The following is a 27,896-nucleotide window of genomic DNA, read 5'->3' as shown; positions in this document are numbered from 1 at the left end:
ATAACCTGCGGGGAATATATAAGTATAAGCACGTCTCCCTAATAACTTTCTTCTCCATAAAAAAAGAAAATATTAACAGATTCGTTGTTTTTGGTTTTCCGTTCTAAGAATGGAAACAAAAGAAAAATGTCATTCAAGTCTAGACTTCAATGATTTCTATCAAAAATATTTTCCGGAAATTTACACGGAATACTGGACAACGCGAAAGGATATTTATCGTAAAACAAAACATGGAATTTCTTCTCATTATTGAAAATATTATCTTATATTCATAGTATTCTTTAAAACAAGTGATATTTTTGAAGTAAATTTCATGGATGTGTAAAATTCCAAGTACCGTTTTACGTAATCTGTACATTCTGATTGGAAACCCGACAGCGTTGGAATGGCAATGATTGACCAGGTATTTGATTTTTTTAGCTTTATTTAATTGATTAAATTCATCAAAAATTCGCATTTTATATTTTTGAATAACGGGATTTTGGTTCAACGGCCCATTTGAGGGGAGAAAACGCGTCTTTCAGTGGTAAATATTCTGTTTTATTAGGCTTAAATACGTCTAAAAGAAACCCAAAGGGATCCAGAATTAGGTTATTCAGTAAATCCACGCCACCACCTGTCTTTGCTGAGTAAATAATTCTCTTGTCACCAACAAACACGTCTAGTGATTTTTATCCACACAAGTGTGACTTTTTTTCACTCATCAACGAAAATAATTTGATATTCACGAGCGAAGAGGCGACAACAAAGGTTAATGAGAATGGACGTGAATGGAAATTAACTACAACAGTTTTTATTCACCGTTTCTCAACCTATGGTCCGCGGACCAAAGGTGGTCCTCGACGATAACACAAGTGGTTCGCAGAGGAATTAATAACTCAATTCTAATTGAAGGAAAAATTATTCAATTGTTGTAATTGATGATATCCACTTATGAGTTAAAATAAAAAAAAGTTAGGCCTTCATAACTTAACCCTTTAAATGGCACTGACGAGATATCTCGCCTCCTTAAAGGTCTCTTATTTCAGCATTGACAATCCCAAATATTTTGTAAAGTTGATTTCTCAATGGATCACTTTTCCTTATACCCGTAGTTTTCACCTGCTGAAAATTGGGAAGAATCCTACTTGATTAAAAAAGATATGGTATTTTGAAGGAGGTTTAGTGATTTCTGCTGTGCCGCTTAAAGGGCTAAAACAATCATACCTCATTGAGAAAAATACGGAAATACGTGATATACAGGGTGATTATAATTAAAATTTCTCGTGTGCACTCGTCGGAGTGGTTTTTCTCAAAAACTGCTTCTCCGAATACAGCCAAATTTTTAGGATATCTTAATGAGACCATAGGAGAGAGATTTATGGAATAAAAAAAATAGTTCAATTTTCGACCAGCAGGTAAAAAAGTGGATCTTTTTTTATTGCATTTTACATTTTCCTATGTTCCATATAGCGTATATACCAAGTTTCAATGGAATACGTCAACCAGAACGGGCGCTACATAGGTCTGAGTAGTTTCAGTATATTGACACTGCTCAAACCAATGTAGCTCCCGTTTTTATGGAGGTATTCCAAGTTTTGATGATTAAAGTGTTTAAAATTTTCAACGGGATGGGTAAAATGGACCATGAGTTATTAATACATCGTCAATCAACTTCTTCGACAAGGGGACACCATTATCGATTGGTAAGAGACTCCCTGTGCACCACTAGGCTGTGGTATTGCGGGGAGTTTTTCTCTAATAGGGTTGTGAACTAATGGAATAGCTTACTTCCGGGGGTCGTAAATTCTAACACAACTGACACGTTTGAAAAGTAATACGATAAACATATTTGGATAAATCGAGAAGCTATCCATACTTAGATGAGACAACCATAATTTTTTATGGGCAGCATATCTATATTTTATCATAATTATTGATTTTTTATCTCCCTTATTGGGTTGCTGTATTTTTGATATACAGTAGTTTAGAGATATGTGTGTATTCGACATTCATATTTTTTTATGGGCAATAGTGTACCGCGATCGCAAACTACCATAATTAACAGGGTAGCAAAGTGGGTGCTCTCTCGGTTCTGCTTGAGCAATGACATCGCGCATGACGTCAGCTGGTACCGATGCCAGCGCCTCACGAGACATCCCTTATTACATAGCCCTGGGTAAGACCAAGGCGAGTTGGTAAAAGCCCGAAAAACGCTTGTAAACGTTTTCATTTCGGACTTTTACCAAGTCAAAGATCGTTTTTAATGAACCAATTAACTATCACATTCCCGCCACTTATTAATTAACAATTATCATTAATTAATAATTAAGAAATGAATCAAATAACCAACATGAACTCATTAGTTCCTGACGCTAACAAAGCAAGTATTAAAGGAAATCGGTTAATAAAAATTAATTAATTAACTAAATATTTATTGGTCGTTATGATGAATTTATTAACTATTAATTATAGTTATTAAATTATTGTAATTATTAATAATCAAACGTCAGGAACTAATAAATTCATGATGGTCAATTGATTCATTAAAAACATATCTTTCAGTTTACTCCTAACAATATGAACTTTAAAACAATTAATTAATAAATTTATGATAATTATTATTTACATAGTTAGCGTCCGGAACTAATAAGTTCATTGTGGTCAATCTTTTTATTTGTTAATTACTAATTAATTGCAATGATTAAATCATTATAATTATTAATTAATTAATAAGCGGCAGGAACTAACAAGTTTATGACGGTTTATTGATTCATTAAAACCGGACTGTGACCAAGTCCGAAAGGAAAGCGTTTACAAGCGTATTTCGGGCTTTTACCATTTCGCCTTGGTAAAACCTAGGTCTTACCGGTAAATTCTAGGTTTTACCAGTCTTCGGGCTTTTACCGTGACACATGGTGTGACATCCGCTCTTGCTTTGAATTAGTGGTCTTTTTGGGTACAAAAAGGGTGAGACACGCTGGTTTCATTGAACCATACTGACCATTCCTCTGTGTGTGTGTGGTGATGGTCTTACATAAAGTTTATGAAGTAAATTTTTTGCATAAAGATCTATTCATTTCCAATTTTCCAATCATGCCCGATTGGTTGTTAAGAATTTGTGACTGTCACATCAAGGTGTTTTTCTATTGATGGACGCCTATTTTTCAAACCTATTTGAGAATACCTAGGCAAAGATGTCTCTCCAACCGAAAGTTAGTGAGTTGACTGCTCCTTAAGGTTGGCATAACCCCAAAAAATTCTTCTCAGACAGTACCTTACTTCCAAAGGACATAATCTGCACATCCTGGAGCAGGGCCCCTAAGCCAGACTTTTCATAGGCCATTTCATAGGTTTTTTTTGCATGAAAAAACAAAAAAATGACGATAATTGTCTCGGGCCCAAGTACTGAAGCCCTCTCAGCCCCACCCTTATGGGAGCCATGCCAAAGGACTCTTAGTTTAGGGCACTAAATAAGCACGTGTCCGTCCTAACAAATTTTATAGGGCACGAACTTTTTTAGGCCCCTTTTTACAACTTCGTAAAATATTATTTTAGATGTAAAACGCTGGATATATAGTATATGCAGCGCCGTTCTGGAGGACGGATCCCATTAAAATTCGGTATCTACGCTATATGGTCCATGGGGGAAAAAATTCAATAAAAAAGCTCCTCTTTTTCACCTGGTGGTCGAAAGTTGAACTATTTTTTTATTTCATATAGATCTCTCTCTCATGGTCTCATTAAGATATATCCTAAAAAATTTTCTGTATTCGAATAATCAGTTTTTGGGAAAAACTACCCAGAGTACACGGTGACTTTAATTATAATCAGTCTGTATATTCGTGAATTTTAGAGTCCATATTCTGTAGAATTTAGATATTTTTAGCATTGAGAGAATTTTGAAAGATTTTTTTTAAATTTTCAACTCATAGTATTAATTCTTATCAGCAGGCCTCCCCCCCCCCCACCACCCTCCTGGCCCCATTTAACACATGTTAGTTTAGATAAGCAAAAATCATCTCCACAATTTCTGATCTTTTTCTCAAATCGATGCAACCCGATCGAACACAAAGCTCAATATTTAAAAATTTTGAAAAAAGAAATATGTAGTTTATGTGTGTGTGTGAAAATTATTTTTAACTAATTCCATATGAAAAACATTATACACAGTTTTTACAAGTACAGGGGGATTATAATTAAAGTTCGCGTACTCTGAGTAGTTTTTCTTAAAAACTGCTTATCCGTATAGGGACTACGGCCAAATTTTTTGAATATCTTAATCAGACCATGGGAGAGATTTGAAATAAAAAAACTAGTTCAATTTTCAACCACCAGGTGAAAAAGTGGTGCTTCTTTTTATTGAACTTTCCTTTTTTCCCATGGACCATATAGTGTATATATACCAAGTTTCAATGGAATACGTCCTCTAGAACGGGTGCTGTATAGGTTGGAGTAGTGCCAGTATACTCACGAGTGCCACATTGGTCTGAGCACAGTGTCAGTATACTGAAACTACTCAGATCTATACACTGAAGTGCCAAAAGTCATGGGATACCTCTTAATATTGCTGCACTTCGCCAGGTAAAGGAGGTCCACACGATATTAAGAGGTATCCGTGACTTCAAATAGTCCAAAAGTCATGCACTATACTCAAAAGATCACTGTCTTGGATAAATAGAGTATTCAGCTTTTCAATCATACTTTAAAGACTTGCATCAAATACAGCCTGGAAAAAAAATTGGGTGAAATGGAGAATTCATTTACTCCATGAGGAATATAACATTGTGTGAATTTTTCTCCATTGCGACGTATTATCTTAAATGGATCTCGCCCCGATCTTACAGCAGTAGTTTGTCGTTTTGGAGATTCACTAACAGTAAATTCAACCCATATTTAAAATATATGGATACTACTTTTCCCCAAGTTTTACCTGAATTCAGAATACAGTTTTCGCTATATTAGAAATTTACTACACGCAAGACTGAATTCGATCTGCAATTTTTACAGATTATATTTTTTATACTTTCTTAACGCGATGACAACATTGAAACCTTGATTTTTCTCTTATAAGCTGAGAATATTAGAGAGAGCAAGCTATCTATATATACAGTGGATCCCGCTTATAACGTTTTTCAAAAAATCGTCATGAAAAAACGCTTTAAACGGGAAATTTTAATGAGAATTTGTTAGAGTGTTGGGATCACAAAATGAGTCATACTAAGCGAGAAAACGTTGTATGTGGGAACATTATAAGCGAGACTGGTTATATTTTTTTCTTAAAAATTCGTTTTTTTAAACAATTTGAATACTTTTCTAACTGTTGATGTATACATTGTTTTGTTTTTTTATTCATACAGAGTGTGTTTTTTAAATGCACATTTGTCATTTTATTGCATGTGTGTTACGGTTTTTTTTACAGTAATTCCCTCTTACACAGTCAGTCTCTTTATTACACAAAATACTTTTCTCCCTCTCTCCAGGCCCTTTATAACAGTTTTTCTCAACCATCGAGGCGGGCCCGGTACCGGACCCTGATATCATTCATACCGGGCAGAGAGTGATTAGCCGTTTCATTTTTCCTCATTCATTTCCTGTTGGTCGTGTGTTTGACCGGGCCTTCGACTAACAAAAATGAATGCAACCGGGCCGCGGGTTTGAAAAGGTTGAGAACCACTGCTTTGTAACACTTGGCCTAATTATTCATTTTCCCCCTTGTATTAATCTTTGTAATTATTTTTTTCTTGCTTTGTTTATCTTTTCGATGTTGCCTTGAAACTATGTAGCTATTTATAATGTAATTATCTGCAAAAATTCTGGGGCTCCGGCCTAACGAGTAAATTGTTATTATAATAATGCAACTAATGTAGGTACCCAGGGTCTCAGGCTAGAATTCTGCCCCCCTCCCCCTACGTGAAGGCTATGATGATTAGAAACAGAAAATTTTTAAAAATATTACATTAATACTTGAATTATAAATAAAAATCGAATTTTGTTTTTACCTAAGTTCATCGTATTTCATGTTTTTTCAATTAAAACTTTGTACGGTTTAAATTTTTACAGTTTAAAATGGACGCACACGCACAGTTCAATTCAAAATCCGAACTGACTTTTAATCAGAAAAATTCATATCAATTTAGCCTTTCAATCGACAAAGATGTGCATTTAAAATTTTAAAATTCTCCGTTTAAAATTGTCTGTAGTTTTTATATATAAAGAAAATTAAGAATTTTTTTCAATTTTCTAGACTTTATATCTCTCTCTCTCACACACACACATATTACACAATCCTCTGAGTTCGGGAAGTGCAATTTCGATAAACCTGTATGCTATTTATAATTTGAAACTTTTCAAGTTTGAAATGCATGTAGTTTAAACTTTTAATACTTTCTAAATTTAAAATGTATTGTCTGCATATTGTTTAAAAATTTTTAAATTTTCTGTTGTCTAAAATTTTTAATTGCTCTTTTGTCTAATTTTTCACATTTTCTGTTGCCTAAAATTTTCAGATTTCCTGTGTTGTCTAAAAATTGCAAATATTATGCAGTGTGAAATTTTTTGATTCTCTAATTTAAAATGTAAATGTTTAGTTTAAAATAAAAATATGTCAGCAGTTTTTTAAAAAATTTTTTAGTTCACAGTTTTAAAATGGCTAGGTACAGCTCAAAATTTAAAATTTTTCTTTAGCTTAAAGTTTCCTTTTAAAACTTCCTCAATTTAAAATATATTGTCTACTCATAGTTTGAGATCTTTAAATGCTTGCACTACAAAATTTAAAAAAAAACTGTTCAAATTTGAGATTTTCGTCAGTTTAAATTTTTTTAATTTTCTAGTATACACACAAGGTGCAGTTTAAATTTTTTTTAATTTTCTAGTATACACAAGGTGCAGTTTAAATTGTTAAATTTTTCTTAGTCTAGAATTTCAAACGTATCTCAATTTGAAATACATTATCCACTCATTGTTTGCAATTTTTAAATTTTCTGCTGTCAAAAATTTTGAAAATTTTTTAGTTTGAATTTAAAATAGTACTGCAAGTTCTGCATATTTAATAATAAATTTCTACAAGTTCGAATTCGACATATATTGTCCAATCATAGTTGGGAATTTTCAATTTTTCGCAGTTTCAAATTTTTAAAAATTTCTATTTCAAATTTAAAACATATTTTTTGCTCATAGTTTGAATCTGCAGTATAAAAAATTGTAAGAAAATTTCAAATAAAACATTAAAAAACTTTTTAGTTTAAATTTGATATGCAGTAAAACTCCCCTCTTAACTCCTTTTATAATAAAAATATGCATTTCAAACCCCTGATTAACGGTCACCCCTCTTTCACGGACGAATTTTTTTATCCCACCGGTGTCCGCAAAAGAGGGGTTTTTAGGTCCATTCATAGTTTGAAATTTATAAATTTCTGCAGCGTAAAATTAAAAAAAAAAATTTGTTCAAATTTAGAATTTTCTTCAGTTTAAAACGTTAACTTTCTCAATCTGAAATTTTTTGTCTTCACATAGTTTAGAATTTTCAAGTTTTCTACAGTCTAAAATTAAAAAAAAATTATATAAAAATTTGTAATTTTCTGCAGTCCAAAATTAAAAATTTTCGCTCACAATTTTAAAATTGATTTAAAATGTTTCTTTTACAAACTGTAATTTAATTTGAAATCTGAATTTATTTTTTAACAAAAATTTTTTTTTTATTGCATCCAGAAATCTTATGAATTAAAAAATACCATGCATAAAATAGAATCCAACACGGCGAGAAATCGCTCAAGTTGGCAGGATATCCAATGGATAAAGTGAGTATTAACGCGCCAACGAATACGGGGTCACGTGGTCACGCAGCAAGAAAGAAACCACGTGCACAAACGCACATAGAAGCCCCAGATAAGCTCGAGTCGTCGTCGCTCCTGCATCGGCGTCGTCTTTTACTTCTATTTCCTCGTTAAACAAAATTATTTTCGACAACGAATATCAATCATATTGTGTGTGTGTTGTCTAATCAGTCATCATTAGTTACAGATAAAGGTGTGATAATGGCATTTAGGGCAGCCACGAAACTAATTACCAGCGGTATCGGTAAGTAAAAGTAAAATTACCAATCAATCCGTGGTAATAACGTCTTTTGAGAAGCACGTTGTTTACTTTTTTTTTGGCATATTTCATAACACCTACAACGGCCTCTAACTCTCGATTCTTATCAAATAATAGATAGATAAAGTCTTTTTCATGTTCGCAAAATAATCGAGGCTTGTAACGAGATAACATGATTCTTACATGATTATGGTTTTCCAACTAATTAATTTCGTTTAAAAACAATTATTCGCGATTAGTTTCGGTTTAAAAGTGATTACAGACTCGCAAAAATGCGAAAAACGCGACAAGGAAAACAAACAACGTCTGTTGCTGTGCGTCACGCGAGACGGAAATATTCTAGACATGATCATGCAATCATGCCAAAAAATACAGAAATATTCTAATTTTTTTTATTTTCTTCAGAAAATATCAAAACCCCAATCATGATTATAGACTTTTTCATGCACTACGATATTTAGAAAAGTTTAATTATTTATAATTAGTCGTGGGACAGAGGGAGTTATGCTACAACATTCAGGGGTGTGGTCGATAAGTTGGTTTTTAATTGGTATTGTATGAATTTGTGATATCTATCGATATGTGGTATGTTGTCCCTTCTATGTATAGAAATGTATATTGTATAATATCAAAATAACGCAAAATATTCGACATTTCAATGGGATGCTGTCCCTTCCATGTATAAAAATGTATATTGTATAATATCAAAATAACGCAAAATATCCGACATTTCAATCATGGCATCACCATGTTCCATGTTTTTTTTAGGGTTCTTATCAGTATGGAATGAAAAAACACGTTCGTCTTCCTGTAGAAAAGAAGCTTCTTCTTTATATAAATGTAGGCCTGTATATGTGTGTTGCCATGCTGCCCGCCGGATGTTTAGGTTTTTTCCTACGAGAAAATGAATGTTTTTCTCGTTGGCCTTGGACTGGTTTATGAGCATTGGGTCTTGGTTTATGTTTACGAAGGCTTTTTTACCCTTACTATTTTACCTCGGGGTTATGTCTAGTTCACATAAAGTCTGAGTCAAGGTTAGGGTTCGTTTTATAATTTACAAAAAAAAAAGATTGCGTTGAATTATGAGACGTATTGGTCAGGTATCAGGTCATTGTGGTCAGCGGCAGTGGCTTGACAATATGATTATGCGTTGAAAATGAAGGCAGTGTCACGGGAGCATGGTCATGCGTACGTGATGTCAAGACTGTTTTCCTTGTTTTTATACGCATCAGCGCCAGTAATTCTGCAGTATACAAGTCGTTATACAAGGCGTTTTACAAATGTCGTTGTCCTTGTCGAAGGACGAATTACATGCCCGAAATATACATTAGGCGAAAAAATTCTTTGATTGCCTTCCCTTATATATATACACTAATCCGGAATCTTTTAGCAAACATCAGAAATTCCGGTCAAACTTTCACCTGGTACGGCTTATATTTTTAATTATATTCAATTTTTTTAATTTATATTCTACGTCAGTGTTCGTGCTTATGAAATTGAATGCGTATGATATAACTGTTTGTTTTCCCTCCTTCAAAATCTATTTACTTGGAAAAGCCCAGCCTTGTCACACGTTTTTTCATGGCCATCAGGTGTTTGTTGATGGTCGTTCCTCAAAAAACAGCTGTCTTCAGCTTCATAAATTTTATTTGATCATGTTTTCGTGTATTTTTTGTTGCTGTTGTTTTTCTTCTTCTTCCTGGTTTTAGTTTCAAGTATTTTTCTGTCACTATTTTCGGTGAATTTTGAACGTCCCAAAAACATTAGAACTACTGTTCTTAGTGCGACAGTTAATTTGACGCTGTTCACAACCCAAAAAAATGGTCGTTCTTGATTTTGAAGGTTCATCGCTCTTGACGTATTTGGATTTCTTTTTCCTCTTTTTTTTTATCAGAAAAAATAATCATATTTTCTCTTTTCTTTTCCCACCATACCGTAAGCGAATAACTGTATTTCTGTACTTTGGATTCGTTGTTTTTTCGTTACGCAGACTTTGATATTTCTGGCGGGAAGTAACGTTGGGGAATTAAAAGAACTAGTAGATAGGATTGGGAGGGAATTTTTTTCCTCCCCCTTCAGACTACGTGTTTCGATCTGTGCTACAGATGATATCTGTACCATGTTTATGCAAAGTGTTGTGATAAAGCACCTGATTTGTGTGAGGAGGATATAATTTGTGTTATGTAACAAGGAATTGCTAGTGAGATTATGAATAAACTTGATAGTCTTGTAATATCCGTAGAAAATTCTTTACCGATTGACTCTGAAAATTGACCTAGATTTCTTGAATAGCATACACAGAATGGCATCAATATTTAGCTGATATATCGAGGGTTTTGTCTACTTGAAAACGAGTAGGATGGAACAAGAGTATGTGTAGAAATCTGCTGTTATTCTAAGAGGCGCCATAATGACAGATTGCGTGAGATTGTCTTTTATTAAGGGAAATAATCATTCGATTTAATGACTGTCATTTACATTGGTAAACAACTCGTCAGGCTCCATACAAATTTAATTCGTACTCGAAGCTAGCGCGTCAACTCCACGATCGCCTAGTTAATATTCTATCAATAAAACAAGGTTGAAATTTCAGGGAATCGAATTTTTCATTTTTTCTTGAGATGTTAAATGTGTATAGGCTATAGGTCAACATTCCATGCCATTTTCAGCGCACTTTTAATTAAGTGGAAAACTCGAATTCCGATTTGTGACATGTCGCAATAAGTCGACTAGAAGTTTAATCAAAGTATTTATGGTGCAGCTAAACATCTGTTAATCTTGATGGTCAAGAATAGATAGACGGCTTAACAGTTTTATACGAATTCAGAAGGTCAAATGAGAAAACGTATGATCTTGTTTTACTGGTTCGCGTATCAGCTGACTTGACTCTGTTGTATCATAGAGGTGAGGTCTCTTACAAAAACAAAGTAGCGTGTTTAAAGATCAAATATGATTTGTATCTGACGAAACTTGATATTAATGCCGTTTACTCAAAAATTACCGACTGCAAGTGGGAAGGGCATGATATCAAGTTACAAAAATTTGTGTATTCACTAAAAGTAACTAAGCGATGAATGTCATCTAAGAAAACACTTGTGAAATTTGTATATTCGTTCAGAAACAAGAGCTACGTCATGTGTCATGGTCGTGAATATTAAGGAGTTTTGGCGTGACTTCTTTCTTTTCTATAAACACGAAATTGAAATACTATATCATAATCCTCATGTCACCTAACTGAATGATGATCTCGGGATCGGTTATTTCAGCTCTCGATATAGGTTATCAATATATAGTGCATTTCCTTAATCTTTATGTTGTGTGTGCGCAGTAGAAATGTTTCACACACAAAAAAAAAAAAATTTCAGTAGCTTTTAAAAAACTACACCAAATGACTTTTTGAATTGAACATACTTCCCCCCCAGTGTATTTTTGTTGAAAACATTGTGCTCGAAGTGAATTTTTGAGGAAAGATTTTCACAGCAAATAAGGATGTTGATAGTGAAAGTGCAAGGGGTGCGGTGCACTCGGGCGGCAGCCTGAGCTTTTGTTTAAATGCACAAATTTTTGAAAATTTAGAACAATGAAAATTAAGACACCACTCGCTGTCATTCTTTTGAGACATACCTTGACAACGGAAATGTTGAGAAAACTTGGAGAAACAGACAAGGCCTGAGGCCATACCAGAAACAAAAGAATGGACTCTGTGCACTACTTCTCTCGAACATAGTGCGCGGGAAAGTATGCATTTAGTGCGGGAACAATGCAAACCACCTGAAATTTCTTTATAACGAAATTTCGTTATAAAAGAATTCCAGGTATTTTCCTATGTAAACTTATTTGAGGGATTAGAAAAGTGTTCGTTAAAACGAGATTTTCGCTATAACGGTATTCGACAGTAGTATGTAAAAAAAAGAGAATCGTCCCAAGCTGGAGCCCTGTCAGCCCCACACAGCAATTTTTCAGGAGCGGTCAAATAAAGGCAAAGAAAAAATTAAGGTTTTCACTTGTCCGGGGTCTGAAGCACCAAACACCCCCCCCCCCCACTTCCTTAATTTCCACCTTGGGAAGCTTGAAGTAAGTATTTTGGCATTAATAAGGTTCAACTGTATTAAAAAAAAAAAATTTAGAACTGAAAAATTCAATCAGGAAGGAAAATATGAGGGTTCATCAACAAGAGCTGAATGGGAAAAAGTTATCTGGGATAATATTAAGAACAGCAAAATAATTCTATTCTGGACCAAAATATCAGGACTGTTTCTTTAAAAGCGGGACGTATGGTCAAGCACATTTTTGGTTCGTTAAGTATTAGTGTGCGGCTTCCGTCTGATAAAAAAATCAAGTTTAAGCCGGGTTTCCTCGGAGGCGGCTTTTTGCACCGCGTGAACTGAAGTGGATCACGTTTCGCGTCGGCAGAAACGTGTTACGTAATCACGCAACGTGCTTGTGTTTTCCTAGCGTGGCGCATCAGCTCAGGGCAGCTGCCGCTGTAGTGGTCGATTGGCCAGAGTGATGGACTTGAATCGCGAGGTCCCGGGTTCGAACCTCACCGTCGCCACAGTGGTGGTCGGCTGAAGTTGGTTTTCTGTGATTTCCAACTTCGAGACGCGAATGCGATCCAATCTCCCTGTATAATATATGACCCTGGCATCAGCTACTTTGTCGTCTGGTCGATCGGTGAAACGTACGACGCATTTGACTCCTCCAGAAGCAGTCCGCCAATCACGCCCGACATAAAGTGCTGTCGTGAGCAGTATTGCGTTCTGTAGGAAAACAGTCCTACTACTTTTCTTATTGGTGAGTGGAAAGCGTCACGTTGGGAAATTCACGTTACGTGAGTCCCATTGGCTAGAGCCGTTTCAGCCATCCACCACGGATGTCTTCAGGGGCGGCACATGAAGTTTTGCACCCGGGCGGCAGGTGAGCTAGAGCCGCCCGAGTTGATACAACAGAAACTGATTTTTTCGCCATTCCAAAATGGTGCCAAACATTCTCAAAAAACCATAGTTGTTTGGTGACACTAAGAATATGTGAAACTATATTTTTCCGACTGAAAAATTAAATTAAATGAAAAAACTGAGAATTTCAAAGAATTGAACTAGAATAAGCAGATCATACATCTATCTTCAACTGCTTTGCAAGAGTCTTCTATTGTCTTAAAAACCTCACAATTTCAAAAAAAAATTGATAGGTCTTTATTTTAGCTTTGAGTGAGTAATAACAATATTTTATAGGTGGCAAGATATCACCTCACAGGCAATGGTTCTTTGCTCCAGCAAACACAATTGTGCTTAAACGGCTGTCTTCTGATTCAGCTGCCTATACAGCCACTTACGATTTTGAGACATTGACTGTCACTGCACCTGAAGATCACATCTTGCATGTGGAATTGAATCGACCTGAATGCTACAATGCCATGAACAAAGTGTTTTGGAGGTTAGTTAAGAACATTATATTCAATTTTACTTAGGTATTTTTTATATTCCATCAAAGAACTGTTCAGATACTACAGTGGAACCTCAATAACTCGACCACCTCAAAAGTATCAATGAACATGTTGATTTATATGCATAGAACAATTCCATTCCATCATCTATAAATTAACAAAATAATATACATCTTCAATTTTCTATGAAAAGTTTCGGAATAATCTCAAATTATGATGAAAAAGGCATAAGTGTATCAAAATATCTGTTATTTGCAAATGAGCAGTGTGATTGCCAAAAGTAAGGAAAACTCATTTTTTTAACTTGAAAATTTTGATCTAAAAAAGACTTTTATTTATCTTAGTCAACCATCTCTTGCTCAAAAATTTCAGATATCATCCACTCTTACCTGTGACTTTCATAGTCAACAGGTTGTTTCTTCCAGGCTCTAAAAAGTGGAAAATGACCCTACCGAATGCAGCATAGGCACTGGAACCTAGGGGGCTGAGGCCATTTGAGCCCTCCAATAAATTTTGTAGGAAGGCTGCCCCATCCCAATAATTTCTGAAAAAACAATATGATGCACCTTCCCTCTACTGCGTACGTGCTGGAGTCCTGTATATGTGGGACGACCAGCAACTTCCAGCCCCCTCAATAGTTTTTCACGTCAGCGCCTCTGACCCCAAGATACGAGGAAGTATTTTTGACCAACAAATGACAAAAAAAGGAAAAAATTAAACAAATAATTGTTGAGATGTACGAGAGGAATGTTTTGAAAATTTATTAACTGGCCAATCTCCACTGGCAATTTTGAAAAATTAGTTGCGATAACACAATACGAATGGTAGTTGAGTTAAAAAGGTTTCTCCCCATTGAATTTAGTATTATGCCAACTATGAGAATAATAACTGTCAAGTTATCGAGGCTCTACTGTATATTCAAAATAATTTATGCATGGTTTACATTGAAACCAGTGCTGTCTTAACACATGGGCTCACCTGGCATGGCCCGGGGACCTCAGAAAAATGAGATATAGTTGAAATTTTTGAGGGGTATACATGCAAATATCCCTAGTAGGGCTTCAGAAAAATCACTTGGCCCGGGCCACATGGTGCTCTTAAGACGGCCCTGGTTGAAACTAAAAGATATAATACAGGATAATTTTTTCAATTGATCATCAGTCATACTAGTCAGTTAATGTACACAAAGACTGAGGCCCACAATTTAAAGCTGATTCCAAACAGGGGGTGTACTCAGGATCAACATTTTGAGGGGATATACAGAGTTTGGGGGGTCCAAGCAATGTCTTCTAGAGAAATTTTGAGTTACAGTGAAACTTCGGTTCATGATTAATTAGCAAGATGAACAAAAATTATAAAAAAAATTTTGACTTCATATACGAGCAATGTCTCACAAGACGAGCAAAAATTTTATAATTTTTTTAAACACATTTTGACTTGATAAATTACATATATCTCTTAATATGAGTACTACTCATACCAAAGACTCCTGGATGAGCACTAGTACTATATATGAGGCTTAGTGTATTTGCCTTATCTGTCTAGCATTATGTGACCACAAATAAAAAACCCAACGGTTCACTTTCTGTCACTGCAGGTAAAGTGGGCTTAACGAGTCAAGGGCACAAGTTCAAGCATTTTTCGTTACTTATTTTAATGAAAGGTCAAATTCAAAATTATATTGCATGCATACATCTTGGGGAACGGGGGTAGTTTTAGGGTCATTGTTTGATTTGGGCCTTATTCATTGAGATTCACTAACTCTGGGAGTGGCATTCATAACAAAAGCGTATGAAAGATTGTCTCACTTTTTATTTGGTGCTAATGGAAGCAGTGATTCCAGAGTGAAGTCCATAGGGAGCATCTGAGTGGCGTGGTGGTAAGATGTTCGTCTACCACAATGAAGGTTGTCGTCAGGTCCCAGGTCCGATCTGGGGGAAGAATATAGATAACAAGATATTTTACCTAATGAGCTACTACTGAGAGATGGTGCCTTCATTTTTTACCAAACTACAAGGCATCCATAATTAAAAGACCCTATTTTAAAGTAGCCTAAAGGTGAAACCAGTCATCAGAAAATTGTGAAATTTTGTGGACAACTTCAAGAAGTGATGGAGATTTGTTTCAGGGGAAAAAATTAGTTGCACACGTTGCCACCAGGGCGTTTTATTAAGAAATGATGCATTCAGGCAAACATTTACAATTTTAACAATTGTTACTGCAACAAAACATATTCCACATAATGGCTATCATTTTCAGGTACCATGTGAAATCGCAAGATGGCATGTTCCACAACTGACCAAAGTGTGTGCAGGGAAATGTTCAGCACATACCGTGAAATGCTGCCAAGGTCAGCTAAAGTTCTTGGATTGTCATGACTTGCCAGATGTTTCAAATGCCTCAAAGCCAAAAATCACATGGATTAAAGTCCGGGGAGGCCACAGATTAGGGAAGTGCCGGCTGATGACACGTTCTTCTGTAAAATGTGTTTTAAGAACTTTCTTAACACACACTGCAATGTGTGGTGGAGCTCCTTCTTGCATAAAAATTGTGTCTACAAGGTAGTGATGTGCTTGCAGAGCCAGAACAATTTCGTTCTGTAACAGCAATGCATATCGCTTCCTGGTGATAGAACATGCCACTGGACCTGAAGAACGTAAATCCTCATAGAAGTAGGACCGAGAACAAATGATGCAGTAAATCCACACCATACCGTCACTTTTGGTGAATGCAATGAAACCTTTAAGATAGCATGCAGATTTTCTGGTTTCCAAATTCGGCAGTTGTGAGTGTATTGACTGCACCATCCAAGTGAAAATGCGCTTCGTCTGTCCAGAGGATATTCTAAAGCCATTCTGAATTGACCTCAACGCGAACTAGAAACTGCAGCGAAAACCGGAGTCAAGTGTCATAATCACATGGGAGCAACCACTGCACAAGTGAAAGTTTATACGGAGAATATCAGAAGATATTCCACATGATCTTATGGACAGTTGAACATGGCTTATCCAACACCTGACACTAGTGCTACCATGAGAATTTAAAGCTCTGTCCTCTTCCACCTGAAATGAAACCTCCTCTACTGCGTCTATAGAGAGAGAAACAGGTTTTCTTCCTCTTCCAGGATGAACAGCCAACAATCCTGTGGTTTGGAATTTCATTATCATACTCCGAAGGTTTTTAATATTCATTGGACCTTTTCAAATCCTCTTCCAAGTTCAATATTTCTGTAGAGCAGTTACCGTGGAATTGTTGTTTTGGTAAAACAATTTGACCAAGAAAGCATGATCATCAACAAGCGCGTAAACTTATCGTCATTGTGAGCAGCAAACACATTAGGAAACAAGATCTCAGCAAATGTTTCTAGGTTTTATAACAGCTACTGTGTGACATCACATGAATTTACATGTTTACTGCAGGTATTCAAAGTGAAACACTCTCTGGTTGCGACATGTGCAACTAATTTTTTTCCTTGAAACAAATTCTCATAACTTCATGAAGTCCTCCAAAAAATTTCAAACTTTTTGGATGACTGGTTTCACCTGTAGGCTACTTTAAAATAGGGCTTTTTAATTATGGACACCCTGTATATAACGTGATAAATTGCAGTGTAGCAATGTTGCTGGAGTTTGTGTATAGTGAAGTAGCAGAGTGAAGCCCATGCTCTTCTGTATCATTAAGTAAATACTCAAGCCTTCATTAGGATGAAATAAGTAAAAATACTTAAATTTAAGACAAATCAACTTGGACTTTACCTTTGAAAAGTATAGTGGCTGGCATGAGGGATATGATCTTGAAACAAATTATTTGAGTTTCCATTATTTCCTATGGGGAAGTTTGATTTGGTACACAAGTGTTTCAGATTACAAGCATGTTCACATAGCAAATTATGCTCGTAAATCAAAGGGGTTCACCTTACTAACCTTCAAAAAATATTTTAAGCTAGCAGAAATTAAGATATTACCATACTTTCTTTCAGCATTTTAAATTTTTTACAAAATATTCAAAAATATTTCCAATTTCTCACTATTTTGGAGGTGGGGGGCATGGGCACCTTATGCTTCTTTCCGCATATGCCTCTGATTCATGTCACTTATCAATATCAAAAAACATAAGTTTGTTAATTATAGAAGAACTGGAGAATTTCAAACTACCTAGAATGATGGGAAGTGATCATTTTACAAAGATTTCCAACAGTTGGTCGATCCGAAAATGAATTCAGGAAAGAAAGAAAATTCAACTGCCCTTGCAGGGAATCTAACTCTCGAAGGGTGATCATCCTAAATCACTATACTACAAAGGCAACAAATCTCAATCTTTCCTTAGAGCTCGTGTGTGATGGGTGGTCAGACCTGATTCGTGCCAAAGCTCACAATTGCTGACACTACCACCAGATGGTGGTAAGTCACCAGATAGTGACTTATTGAAGGATAAGGCCCCAAATGCAGAAAAGGGAACTATTTAGAAACAAGGACATATTTTTTAATTGGAGAGTGCCCAGGCTCCGAATATTTTATATTATCAATAAATGATACAGTATAATGTGTTCACAATCATTATATGTATCTCATTGAAAATAGCTTTATTTTACTTTATGTTGGTACTCTTTGATAATAAATATCAAAATTATTGAAGAATAGTAATGCACTTTTTTTTTCACTTTCAGGGAAATGCTGGATTGCTTTCGTAAAATACGAGATGATAGATATTGTAGGGCAGTGATAATATCTGGATCTGGAAAACTGTTTTCAGCAGGTATACTTTTCATAATTTGAAAATGCTTATGAGATACGTTAATTTCAAAAAAAAAAATTTTGGATGTATTTGCTACTACTACTGCTGCCGCTGTGGTAGTCGTAAATATTTCTGAAAATCATGACAACTTATGTTTATAATTATTGCATTTTTGAAAATTTATCTATAAATTACAAACTTTGCCAATTCATTGTAATATTCTCTCTCAAAAATATATAAATATAAGAAATGCATCTTGTACCCCAGCAAAATATAATCTAGTTTTGTTATGTTGACAAAATACCACTTCTTAAGACACTTGCATTATTAGAGCATATCTATCATCTCGTTGAGTAGTGTCTGTAATGGTTGTAAAACGTGAAGTACAATGATCCAACAGTGGAATTTGGGGTTTTCCCTTTAACAACACAAAAATATTCACAATGACCCGAAAAATGACACAGTCAGTATTCCAGCATGTACCGATTCGTTAGAAATGCTACAGAAGAATGTGTATGACGTGCATGAAAAGTAAGTAGCAATGGCAAAATATAGTTAATATTCTGATATTAAAAAACATTACAAAATTGAAAAAACAAACAAACGCATAGTGCAAAAATAAAGCAAACCTAAAGCAGTCAGACCTCTGTATAATGTCTAACAACTTCAACATAATTTTTTTTGGTACTTGCCAACATAATTAACCCATTAACGCTGGTTGGTAAGAAAATTTGCCATTCTAAATTTTAAGTTTTTTCTTTGGCAATAAATGGTGGAAGTGGTTAAACTCATTATTTTTTGTTTTTAAAAAAAAATCAAAGGTCGTTGTTAATGGGTTAATGAAAAATGTGCTTAACCCAAATATTTGAAAAGAGCAGAAAAAATCCCATAAAGTGACACCATTTCCACCAGAATATTTGGATGTAATTGTGGACTTCAAGTGCTGACAGATTGGCAAAGTGCAAAATCAAACTGTCACCAATAAACCATAAAAATTATAAACAAACTACCTGTGCAATATAATACTAGTATAATATATACCAATTAATTGTCTACAATAAACCATATCAGTGTTTTAGTTCAGGAGAAATTTAGCCCAATACTTCACTGAAATCAGTATTTGTCGTGGTATTGGTTTGCCGTGGTCGTTTGGTATTCTTTATGGGCATTGTATAATATTTTATCATGTGTATATATTGTTTGTAATTTGTGTTAATTGCATTTTTAATTGGGTTGCTGTATTTTTGAAACATATGACAACCATATTTTTATGGGCATCTTTTTATCAGCCACCTCGTTGGGCATTTTGCCTGTTGTGGCGTTGTATTTGTATTTGTATTTGTATTAGACATTTTAGTACATTTTGATGACAATTCAATTTTGCATTTCACCAATATCTCAGCGCTTGTAGCTTGCCATTAAATCTGATGGAAATGGTGTCACTTTATAAGATATTTTCTGCTCTTTTCAAATATGTGCTTAGTTTGCATGCAAATCTTTCAGAAACTTAACAAATTTGGGTTTAAGACTTGATGCATTTTTCTTCCATAATCCATTATCTACTGTAACTCAAACAGTTAGACAGAAGAGGGTTGCTATGGTGTTTTATGTTCCATTTGGGCTCATCTATCAAGTCACATTCACAAATACAAACACAAAGGGCACAACAGGCAAATTACCCAATGAGGTGGCTGAAAAACGATGCCCATAAAAAATATGGATGTCATAACTAAAACTACAGCAACCAAAAATACCCCCCAGAGCATATATATCATGGGAAAAAAAATCATCACCCTATGCTCATGAGGTAAAAAAAAACCATCAAACTTATCCTTATAAAAAATCATTTTTTTATTCAGTTCCAAAGGATAACATCATACAGAGGTCTGACTGTAATGTACTTTTCGTGATGTACATCTAAAAAAAAGTAGCATAGTGTTCTTTTGCACCTTGCCCAGCAAATTGCCTAGTCACATTCGTATTTGTATTTCATGAATAAAACTAGAAAAATACTTGAAGTAAAAGTAGTCCTTTACTGATTAAGTTCCAAAGCTTCCTTTGCTTTTTATTCACATCTTGTACATTAGCATACACATTTCAACATCTACACAACCTTCATTTTTCAGACCAACAAAATAATGACCATATACAAAAAAATTTGGATGGGATGTCGCTTTGAATTATCTTGGAGAGCTAAAAATTAACTTACACGTAAGTTATTTAACCCTTTAATTGGCACAAGCATTGAAATATCCAGAAGAAGAAAAATTTTGAGGGGTTATATTAAGCAAATGAGGTACCTCAGTCGTCAAAAAAAAGAATGTCAATACTTAAAAAAAATATTTGATGTGGCACTTAAGAAAACACATTGTATTTATGATTTACATAGATTTATTTGAATGGTTTAAAAATGCACAGCAGTACGTCTCCTCACACATGGTATTTCCCTTCACAATACAAGGGTTAAAAATAGTTCTTGCTTGGCTTGTCAAAAAATAGGAAATGTGTACCTTTGAGCCATTCTGCTGATAATTACAGAAACAACTTCATGAACCGCTCACAAGTAAATATGGGATGTTTAGAAGTTCTTTAGAAGCATGAATATCGAAATGAGCTTAAAATATACAATGAATTTATTTGAAAAATATAAGAAACTCGTGCTGCTTGAGAGTAATACGGCCAAATAAAGACTTAAGCTATATAAGAGAGCTTTTATTTTAGATAATTATGGAAATCGTTTTATTTTCTAAAGGGAATTTTTTTTAAAAACAATTCATCTGATGTTTAATCAAGCTTAATTTTTCACAAGCTAGTTGAAGTGTTTCTTGTCCTAATTTGGAAAAAATCAGGTATTTGAGATTCCTTCATGTTATAATGAAAGATTATAAAAACAAAATAAGACTTTTTAAGTTGACTGTATTTCGTAACTTTCTTATAATAGACATTTTGTAGCAGTAATTAACAATGTTTGCCATCTCATAGTGCACCTAAAGTAATAGCTGAAATTTTGGGACACCAGAAATATAGCCCACACATATTTTACAGTCATATATCCATGGCACAGCAATTGAAAATGGCTGCTTTAGGGTAGAGATATTGGTGAATAATGTGAAATGAAACATATTCTTTGCAGGTATAGTGCCCCCCCCCCGCCCGAACTCTGAGAATAAAAAAAACAACCAAGGAAGAGAAATACTCTGGCCTTTTTCTACTATTTATACTATATGCATATTCCTATACTACCCTGAAGGGGAAAAAGGCCTTTCTCCTTCTGTTATTAAACTTTGGAAAAAAACTGCCCACCCAAAGACTCTGCCACCTGCTGTTGATGTGACAGGTTCGGGGTGGGGGGTGAAAAACATGTTCATGAACAAAGCCTGCCTTACAGAGCATCTGGACTCAGAAACAGGAGCTCGCAAGAAGATTTTAAGGAGGCAAGATGCCTTGTTATTGCTAAAATACAAGGCATCAAGCTTGCCAAGATATCTTGTCAATGCTGCTATAAGGGTTGACAGCTAAAAAAATTGATAGCTTTTCTCTTAAAATTACATTTTGTTTCCATTTTCTTAGTTATTCTGCACACATTTACTGACTTTTAAATAATACTGTAAAGTAAAAACGTGAATAAATTTTGAGAGAGCACATACATAAAAGTTTTTTTTTCCCCAATTATAAGTTTACTGGAAGTCTACCATCTCATTTCATAACACAAGATAAACACTAGGCTTTACAAGCTATTTAAAGTCCTAAACATTCAACAAAATGCCCTAAAGTCAGAAAAAGCTGGTTCATGGTAGTAATAACTTGTAACTTATCTTGAGATTATAGTAACCCTTTTTTTGTGTCCACTTTGGGAGATGAAGAAAAAGTGTTACGTAACAAATGATTTTCTCTAGGTTCTAATGTTAAATTTTTAACAACTCTTCCAATAAAAAGTGCAAAATATTCAAATTTGTTAGAACAAGACACAGTGTACAAAGGGGCACTGCGCCCCTTGCCACTATAACATGCTGTAATAAATTTTGATGGTAGAGTAAAAGTTAAGTAAAAATCATAATCTGATATGACTTGATTGCAGTTTTTTTTAAATATTTTAATATGATGGCTTTTTTAATCAACTAATACATGTTTTTGTAATAGGTTTGGATTATGCAGATATGCAAGATTTAACTTCACAAGTTGCAGGAAAAGGAGATGTAGCAAGGAAAGCTAAATTTCTACTCTCCCTGATTGCCAAGTACCAGGAATCTTTCAATGCAGTTGAAAATGTGAGTAATATATATTTTTTAACTCTTCTCATGCAAAATTTCCAATCAGTTTATTCAAAAGTTATTGAAACATGATAAATTACAATCCTTAATCCCTGCTGAAGCTCTTGAGATTTGAAATTATTTTTAAAACCAATTTATCATCCCCAGATATCACATGCACACATAATGTTTGATTGTGACTGAAAAAATGTTAAGGAAATTTTTTTTGTCCTCATATGAAGCCTGTAAGCACCGGGGGCAAATAATGTACCATTGCATTGATATATTTTCAGATTTATTTATTTTTTTAAAAATTCACTTCAAAACTAAGTCAAATCTCATTAATCCTTTAAGCCAGGGGTTCCCAAACTGTGCGCCTCCAATGTTTGTTAGGGATGCTCCGGGGTGGTGACCCCGACAAAGGTTTTTGGAAGAGATTCTTTGTTAAACAGCTCTGGGGAGTTGGCGGAGCTTGCGAATAAACATTGAATAGGATAAAGGGGTGCCACAGGTGGAAAAAGTTTGAGAGCCCCTGCTTTAAATGGTTTTTACAATTTTCCTGATACACATTATAACTGCCATATTGGAAATAAAAGAGTGTTGAGAACTCAAGATATTTTGGGGTGACCGAAATATAGCAGATCAAGTTTGATGAGATATCTCGGGATTGCCATTGTAAAGGTTAAGGGGTCATAGGAGAAAAAAAAATATAACCCACTAAGAGTAAAGTGACCTGCTAAATAAAGTAAATCATGATCCTGCTATTTCCTCTCCCCCATTGATGCACTTATGTACATAAAATCACCTTTTCATTCATCAAATACGTTCAATCTTGGAAATTTATTAATTTAATTACATTTTAACATGCTCTTCTTTTATTGCTCTTAATTTATGTGAGCATTTAATTCACCCTTCCTATCGTTATGTATTCAAATAAATGCCTACGTTAATTTTTTCCCCAATCTATATTGTAGTGTTCAAAACCTGTGATTGCTGCTGTGCATGGAAAGTGTAGCGGAGGTGGAGTTGACTTGATATGTGCTTGTGATATTCGCTACTGCTCTGAAGCTGCATTTTTTGAGATTGAGGTAACATCAAATATAATAATGAATTTGTTTTTAAAAAGACTTTTGGCACATGGAAATAAAAAGTTTATAACAGCATTTAAAACATGTACTTTGAATTGTATGCTTATATCATGCATATAGAATATATTGTTCAACAATTTCTTATATTTTATAACTACATATTCTTATCCAATGAACACCAACAATAACCAATGAATCTGTTAACTGTATATATTACCTCATATATCATTGCAAGCATTACCTTTATGCTTTGGCTATATTGCTGTTCTACAAAATCTTGTAGAGCTGGATGCACAAACTCTGGCTCATTCAAGAATTTTATCTGGCCTGTAAATCAATATATTTAAATATTTCTTCCCTGATTGTGATGTAGGACTTTGCCTTTCACCATGTTTCAAATTGTAAGATAAAAAAAAGACTTCTGAACAGTTTGGAAAAGTGTAAACTTCAAAATTTATAGTAAGTGTGAGAGAAATTTTGTAATACATGCAAAAAATATTCCTCATACCATAAAGAACGTACTTTCAAAAAGCAAACATTTAGGGGTTTTTGCGTTCCAAAATCATAGAATAAAAATGGTGTAAAAGTGTTAAAAGTGAAAATAAAAAAGAAATTCTCCCATTTTCTTATTCTATCAAGTATAGTGTTTAATTATATGCCGTAAAAAATATGACTTTTTTGTGAACATTTCTGGTGAAAAAATTGACCAGTTAAAGAGTTAAATTAATAACTAAGTAGAAAGATGCTTGCACCAGTTAAAAAAAAGTATGTTTAGTTTGATTTCAACTCTTTTCTATTCATATTTGTTCCTTGAAGTATATCAGCTATTACAAAAACAAAAAAGGGATCCTGTAAAATATATAAAAGTAAATCCTGATGTCCTGCCATAATACAACCAAAAAGCTGAAAAGTTTATGCATTCATGGAGTAAAGCCATATTGCCAATAAATCCCAGTGTTAATTTTATATTTTAATATATAAAATAAATATAGGATTACAATATTTTAATAAAAAAAATTATGTATTAATATACATAATTTTTTTCTCAAATTGGAGCATTATTGTCAATCAGCTGTTTGGAAACAATATATTTCTGTATTGTTTAGAATATCATGAATTTGTTTTGCTGTTAACACATACACAGCATATTTTTTACTGTCAGCTTTTGCAGTAAAAAAAAGCATGTCATAATTTTTTTTATTCATATATTAGCAAGTGGATGTTGGTATGGCTGCAGACCTAGGCATTCTGCAACGATTACCGAAGATCATAGGGAATGACAGTTTGGCTAGAGAATACATGTACAGCTGTGCCAAAATAGAACCAAAGGAAGCAAAATCGGTGAGCCTACTATTAAAAATACATAATCATAATTTATTATTGAAATATGTAAATGATTATGGTAAAACTGTTGGCATGATCATGTTCATATTTTATCCTTTTAACCTATAAACTGCTCTCATTGTGAATAGACAAAGAACATATTAACAGTAGGCTGCTGAATTGCTTTTTGATGATTTGCTATACGAGAAAAGTGTATTTTCAATTATTCATGCAGTTTAATGGTTTCATACAAAATTTCAATTGAAAAAAAAATGTGTTATTACACCAAAACATTTTTTGCCAAACATTAGGTTTAGATGTTTTTAATACAATTATTTGCTTTCTTAAAAATCACAACTTTACACCTAACATATTTTCACAATTAGTTAAATATGAAAACTAAATAATTTAATATTATTTGTATTTTAATAGTAAAAAAATCTAACCAGAGATAAAATTTTCTCTTGTGAATGCCAATTAAATAATGCAGAAATATAAGTCTTTTTCCTCAAATCAAACCTGTCTGATTGAAAAATCTGCAATAAAGACTATGATTCTAAAGCAATTTTAAAGATCAGATCAATGCTTTTTAATTACAGATAGGACTAGTTGGTAGAGTTTATCCTACAAAAGAAGACATGATGGCTGCTGCCATGAGCCTGGCAAAAACTATTGCATCCAAAAGTCCTGTAGCAATCCAAGGTACTAAAATCGGCCTGAACTATTCCAGAGATCACAGTGTCAGTGATGGGCTTCAGTTTATGGTATGTATCTCATTATACATTATTAGTATAGATTGGTATTAAGGGTTATTGAATGAAAAAAATTGTCTATTACTTTAATTATATTGGCTTATATATATATATTTAATATTTTTTATCAATTATACAGTAGACTTTCTATTATCCAACACTCACAGAACCAAGGGTATGTAAAATAATAGAAATGGTCTTTCTATATGTCCTGAATCTGTTGATTACATAAGTGGAAAAGTTTGGTAACGATTTTGGCAATGTGACTACACATAAATCTTGCCTGGAAAGCAAAATCCTTGATGTGTGTGCGCTATTTTTCTTTATTGAAGAGGTTTGTGCAGGCCTATATATAGAATTGTGTCTATGTACAGAACATTTTTTTATTGCCTTGTATATAACAATCTACTGAGTTATTGCTCATAATTTGAAAATCAGTAAAAATGATATGGACAAAAAAAAAAAAAAAAAAAATATATATATATATATATACTGTGACAGAAAGTTGTATGTAATATTTTCCCTTTTTATAGACATACTGGAATATGACAATGTTGCAGAGTGAAGATGTATTGAAAGCTGCTGAGGCAACCATCAACAAATCTGACAAAGCACCTAAGTATTCCAAGCTTTGAAGGATTAGAGCTGTGATGATCCTTTTTGTTCAATTCATGCAGCATCTCTTCATTGGGCTATATATATAGCAAGAATCTGATGAGGAGGTTGCTTTACTTGATGGTGTTAAAAAAGTCCAATGGTCTGCTAAAAAAAGTTCAGACTGATTTTCTTATACATTTTGTGTAATTTCAGTTCTGCCCTTTCTTAATTCTGTTTCTTAAACTTTCTTTACTTATAATCTCTGAATTTGAACTGTTTTGTTTGGTCTTCTACAGTCATAACTTTCGGTGACAAAATAATTGTCATTTTCTTTTTTAAACATTTGTGTAAGAATTTGTTGAATCTACTATTTTCAAGATCTTTTGTTTTGGTGCTATCAATAAAGTCTGTTTTCAAAATGTTATTATTTTGTAATATAAATCTTGTAATTTATTTTTTTATACAAAATGAAAGGTTATTCTTCTCATGAAGCATTATTAGAAAAATTTCAACATTTTTTTTTCAAGTTGGAGGGGCAGTTCAATTAAAATCTACCAACCACTTTTTCTTTTCCTAGTAGCTTAGTTGCATCACCCATTTCTATATAGCCTCTGAACCAATATATTGATTCAAAGCATAGGCAAGGCATAAACAATTCTCTTAAAAGCTCATTGAAAAAAATTGTGTGCAAAAAAACATGAAAATATAGTTATAATTATAATAATGAAAGAATATCGATTGTTTAGATACATTCAGAAATCAAAGTAAGGTTTTTGAAATTAAAAATGGTAAATAAGTCAGCAATCAACAATCCAGAAATTACAATGAAAAGCAATTTTAAAGGAACTATCATCAGCTTATGTTTGAGAAGCACTTACTCTGCATTACTGAGCTGAAATGATGATTATCCATTCCAATGTAAACTTCTCAATGATTGGTCAAAAATTGTCTCCTGGCCTTCAATAAATTTCCTCATCATATAAATTGTCCTTTTCTAAAAAAAAATACCATTGAACTTTAATACCCTACAAGCATTACTGTGATTGATTCTGGTTGAAAAAGCCTCTCATTGAAGATAGTTGTAAAGAAAAGATATCTTTTGTTTTGACCATTTCACTTGAGCATGCATCGCTTCTGATCAATGTCTACAATTCCTATAGAGTTTCTGAACACAGAACTAAAATAAATAATTATATTTGATTAATCAAGAAAATAATGTTTTCTGTGAAGCACTAAAAGAATACAGAAAAATGAAGAAAAATTGTTAATGTTATGATCTCTGGCAAGAAAACTGCTGTAACTATAATACTACAAAGGGGAAAAAAATATGTAGAACCAAAGCCAAACATAAACCCAAATGTTCTCCCTCAATTTACTTTGCAGCCAGGTGATAAGAAGAAACACTTGGCTGGGAGCTTCTGCATGGAAAATTGTATTATAAAAATTTTGATCAGCCCAGCAAAATGAGAAAGAAGAAACTTCTAAATCTCTGGATGTGCCTCTAACACTTGCTGGTATGTTATCAGAAAAGCAGATGCTCCTCTAGGAAAGACAAAATATTGCCAGAGGAAGCATTTTCTTGATTTAATCACCACATTTACAATTGAAAATCTGGATTTGTTCAAGTTCATTTCTA

General features: G+C 33.8%; 1 protein-coding gene across 2 annotated transcripts; it reads left to right on the top strand.

The window, feature by feature from the left end:
• On the top strand, positions 1-26,684 carry LOC149072356 (delta(3,5)-Delta(2,4)-dienoyl-CoA isomerase, mitochondrial-like). 2 transcript variants are annotated; one of them, XM_089247130.1, is made up of 8 exons: positions 1-403; positions 13,305-13,506; positions 18,183-18,271; positions 22,391-22,518; positions 23,475-23,588; positions 24,801-24,929; positions 25,511-25,675; positions 26,197-26,684. In XM_089247130.1, the coding sequence occupies exons 2-8, from the start codon at positions 13,487-13,489 to the stop codon at positions 26,296-26,298; spliced, it is 747 nt and encodes a 248-aa protein (XP_089103256.1). In that variant the 5' UTR covers positions 1-403; positions 13,305-13,486; the 3' UTR covers positions 26,299-26,684. The 2 variants fall into 2 exon arrangements, with proteins under 2 accessions (XP_089103256.1, XP_089103255.1); XM_089247129.1 differs by lacking the exon at positions 1-403 and adding an exon at positions 7,839-8,058.
• Positions 26,685-27,896: the final 1,212 nt, after the last annotated feature.

The sequence above is a fragment of the Pholcus phalangioides genome, unplaced genomic scaffold (genome assembly GCF_987345545.1).
Source record: "Pholcus phalangioides strain wild (caught in Gottingen) unplaced genomic scaffold, Ppha-v1.0 ptg000017l_1, whole genome shotgun sequence".
In the NCBI taxonomy this organism is placed as follows: Eukaryota; Metazoa; Arthropoda; class Arachnida; order Araneae; family Pholcidae; genus Pholcus; species Pholcus phalangioides.
The sequence above is the reverse complement of the archived record's forward strand: the minus strand, read 5'-3'. Positions and strand labels throughout refer to the sequence as shown.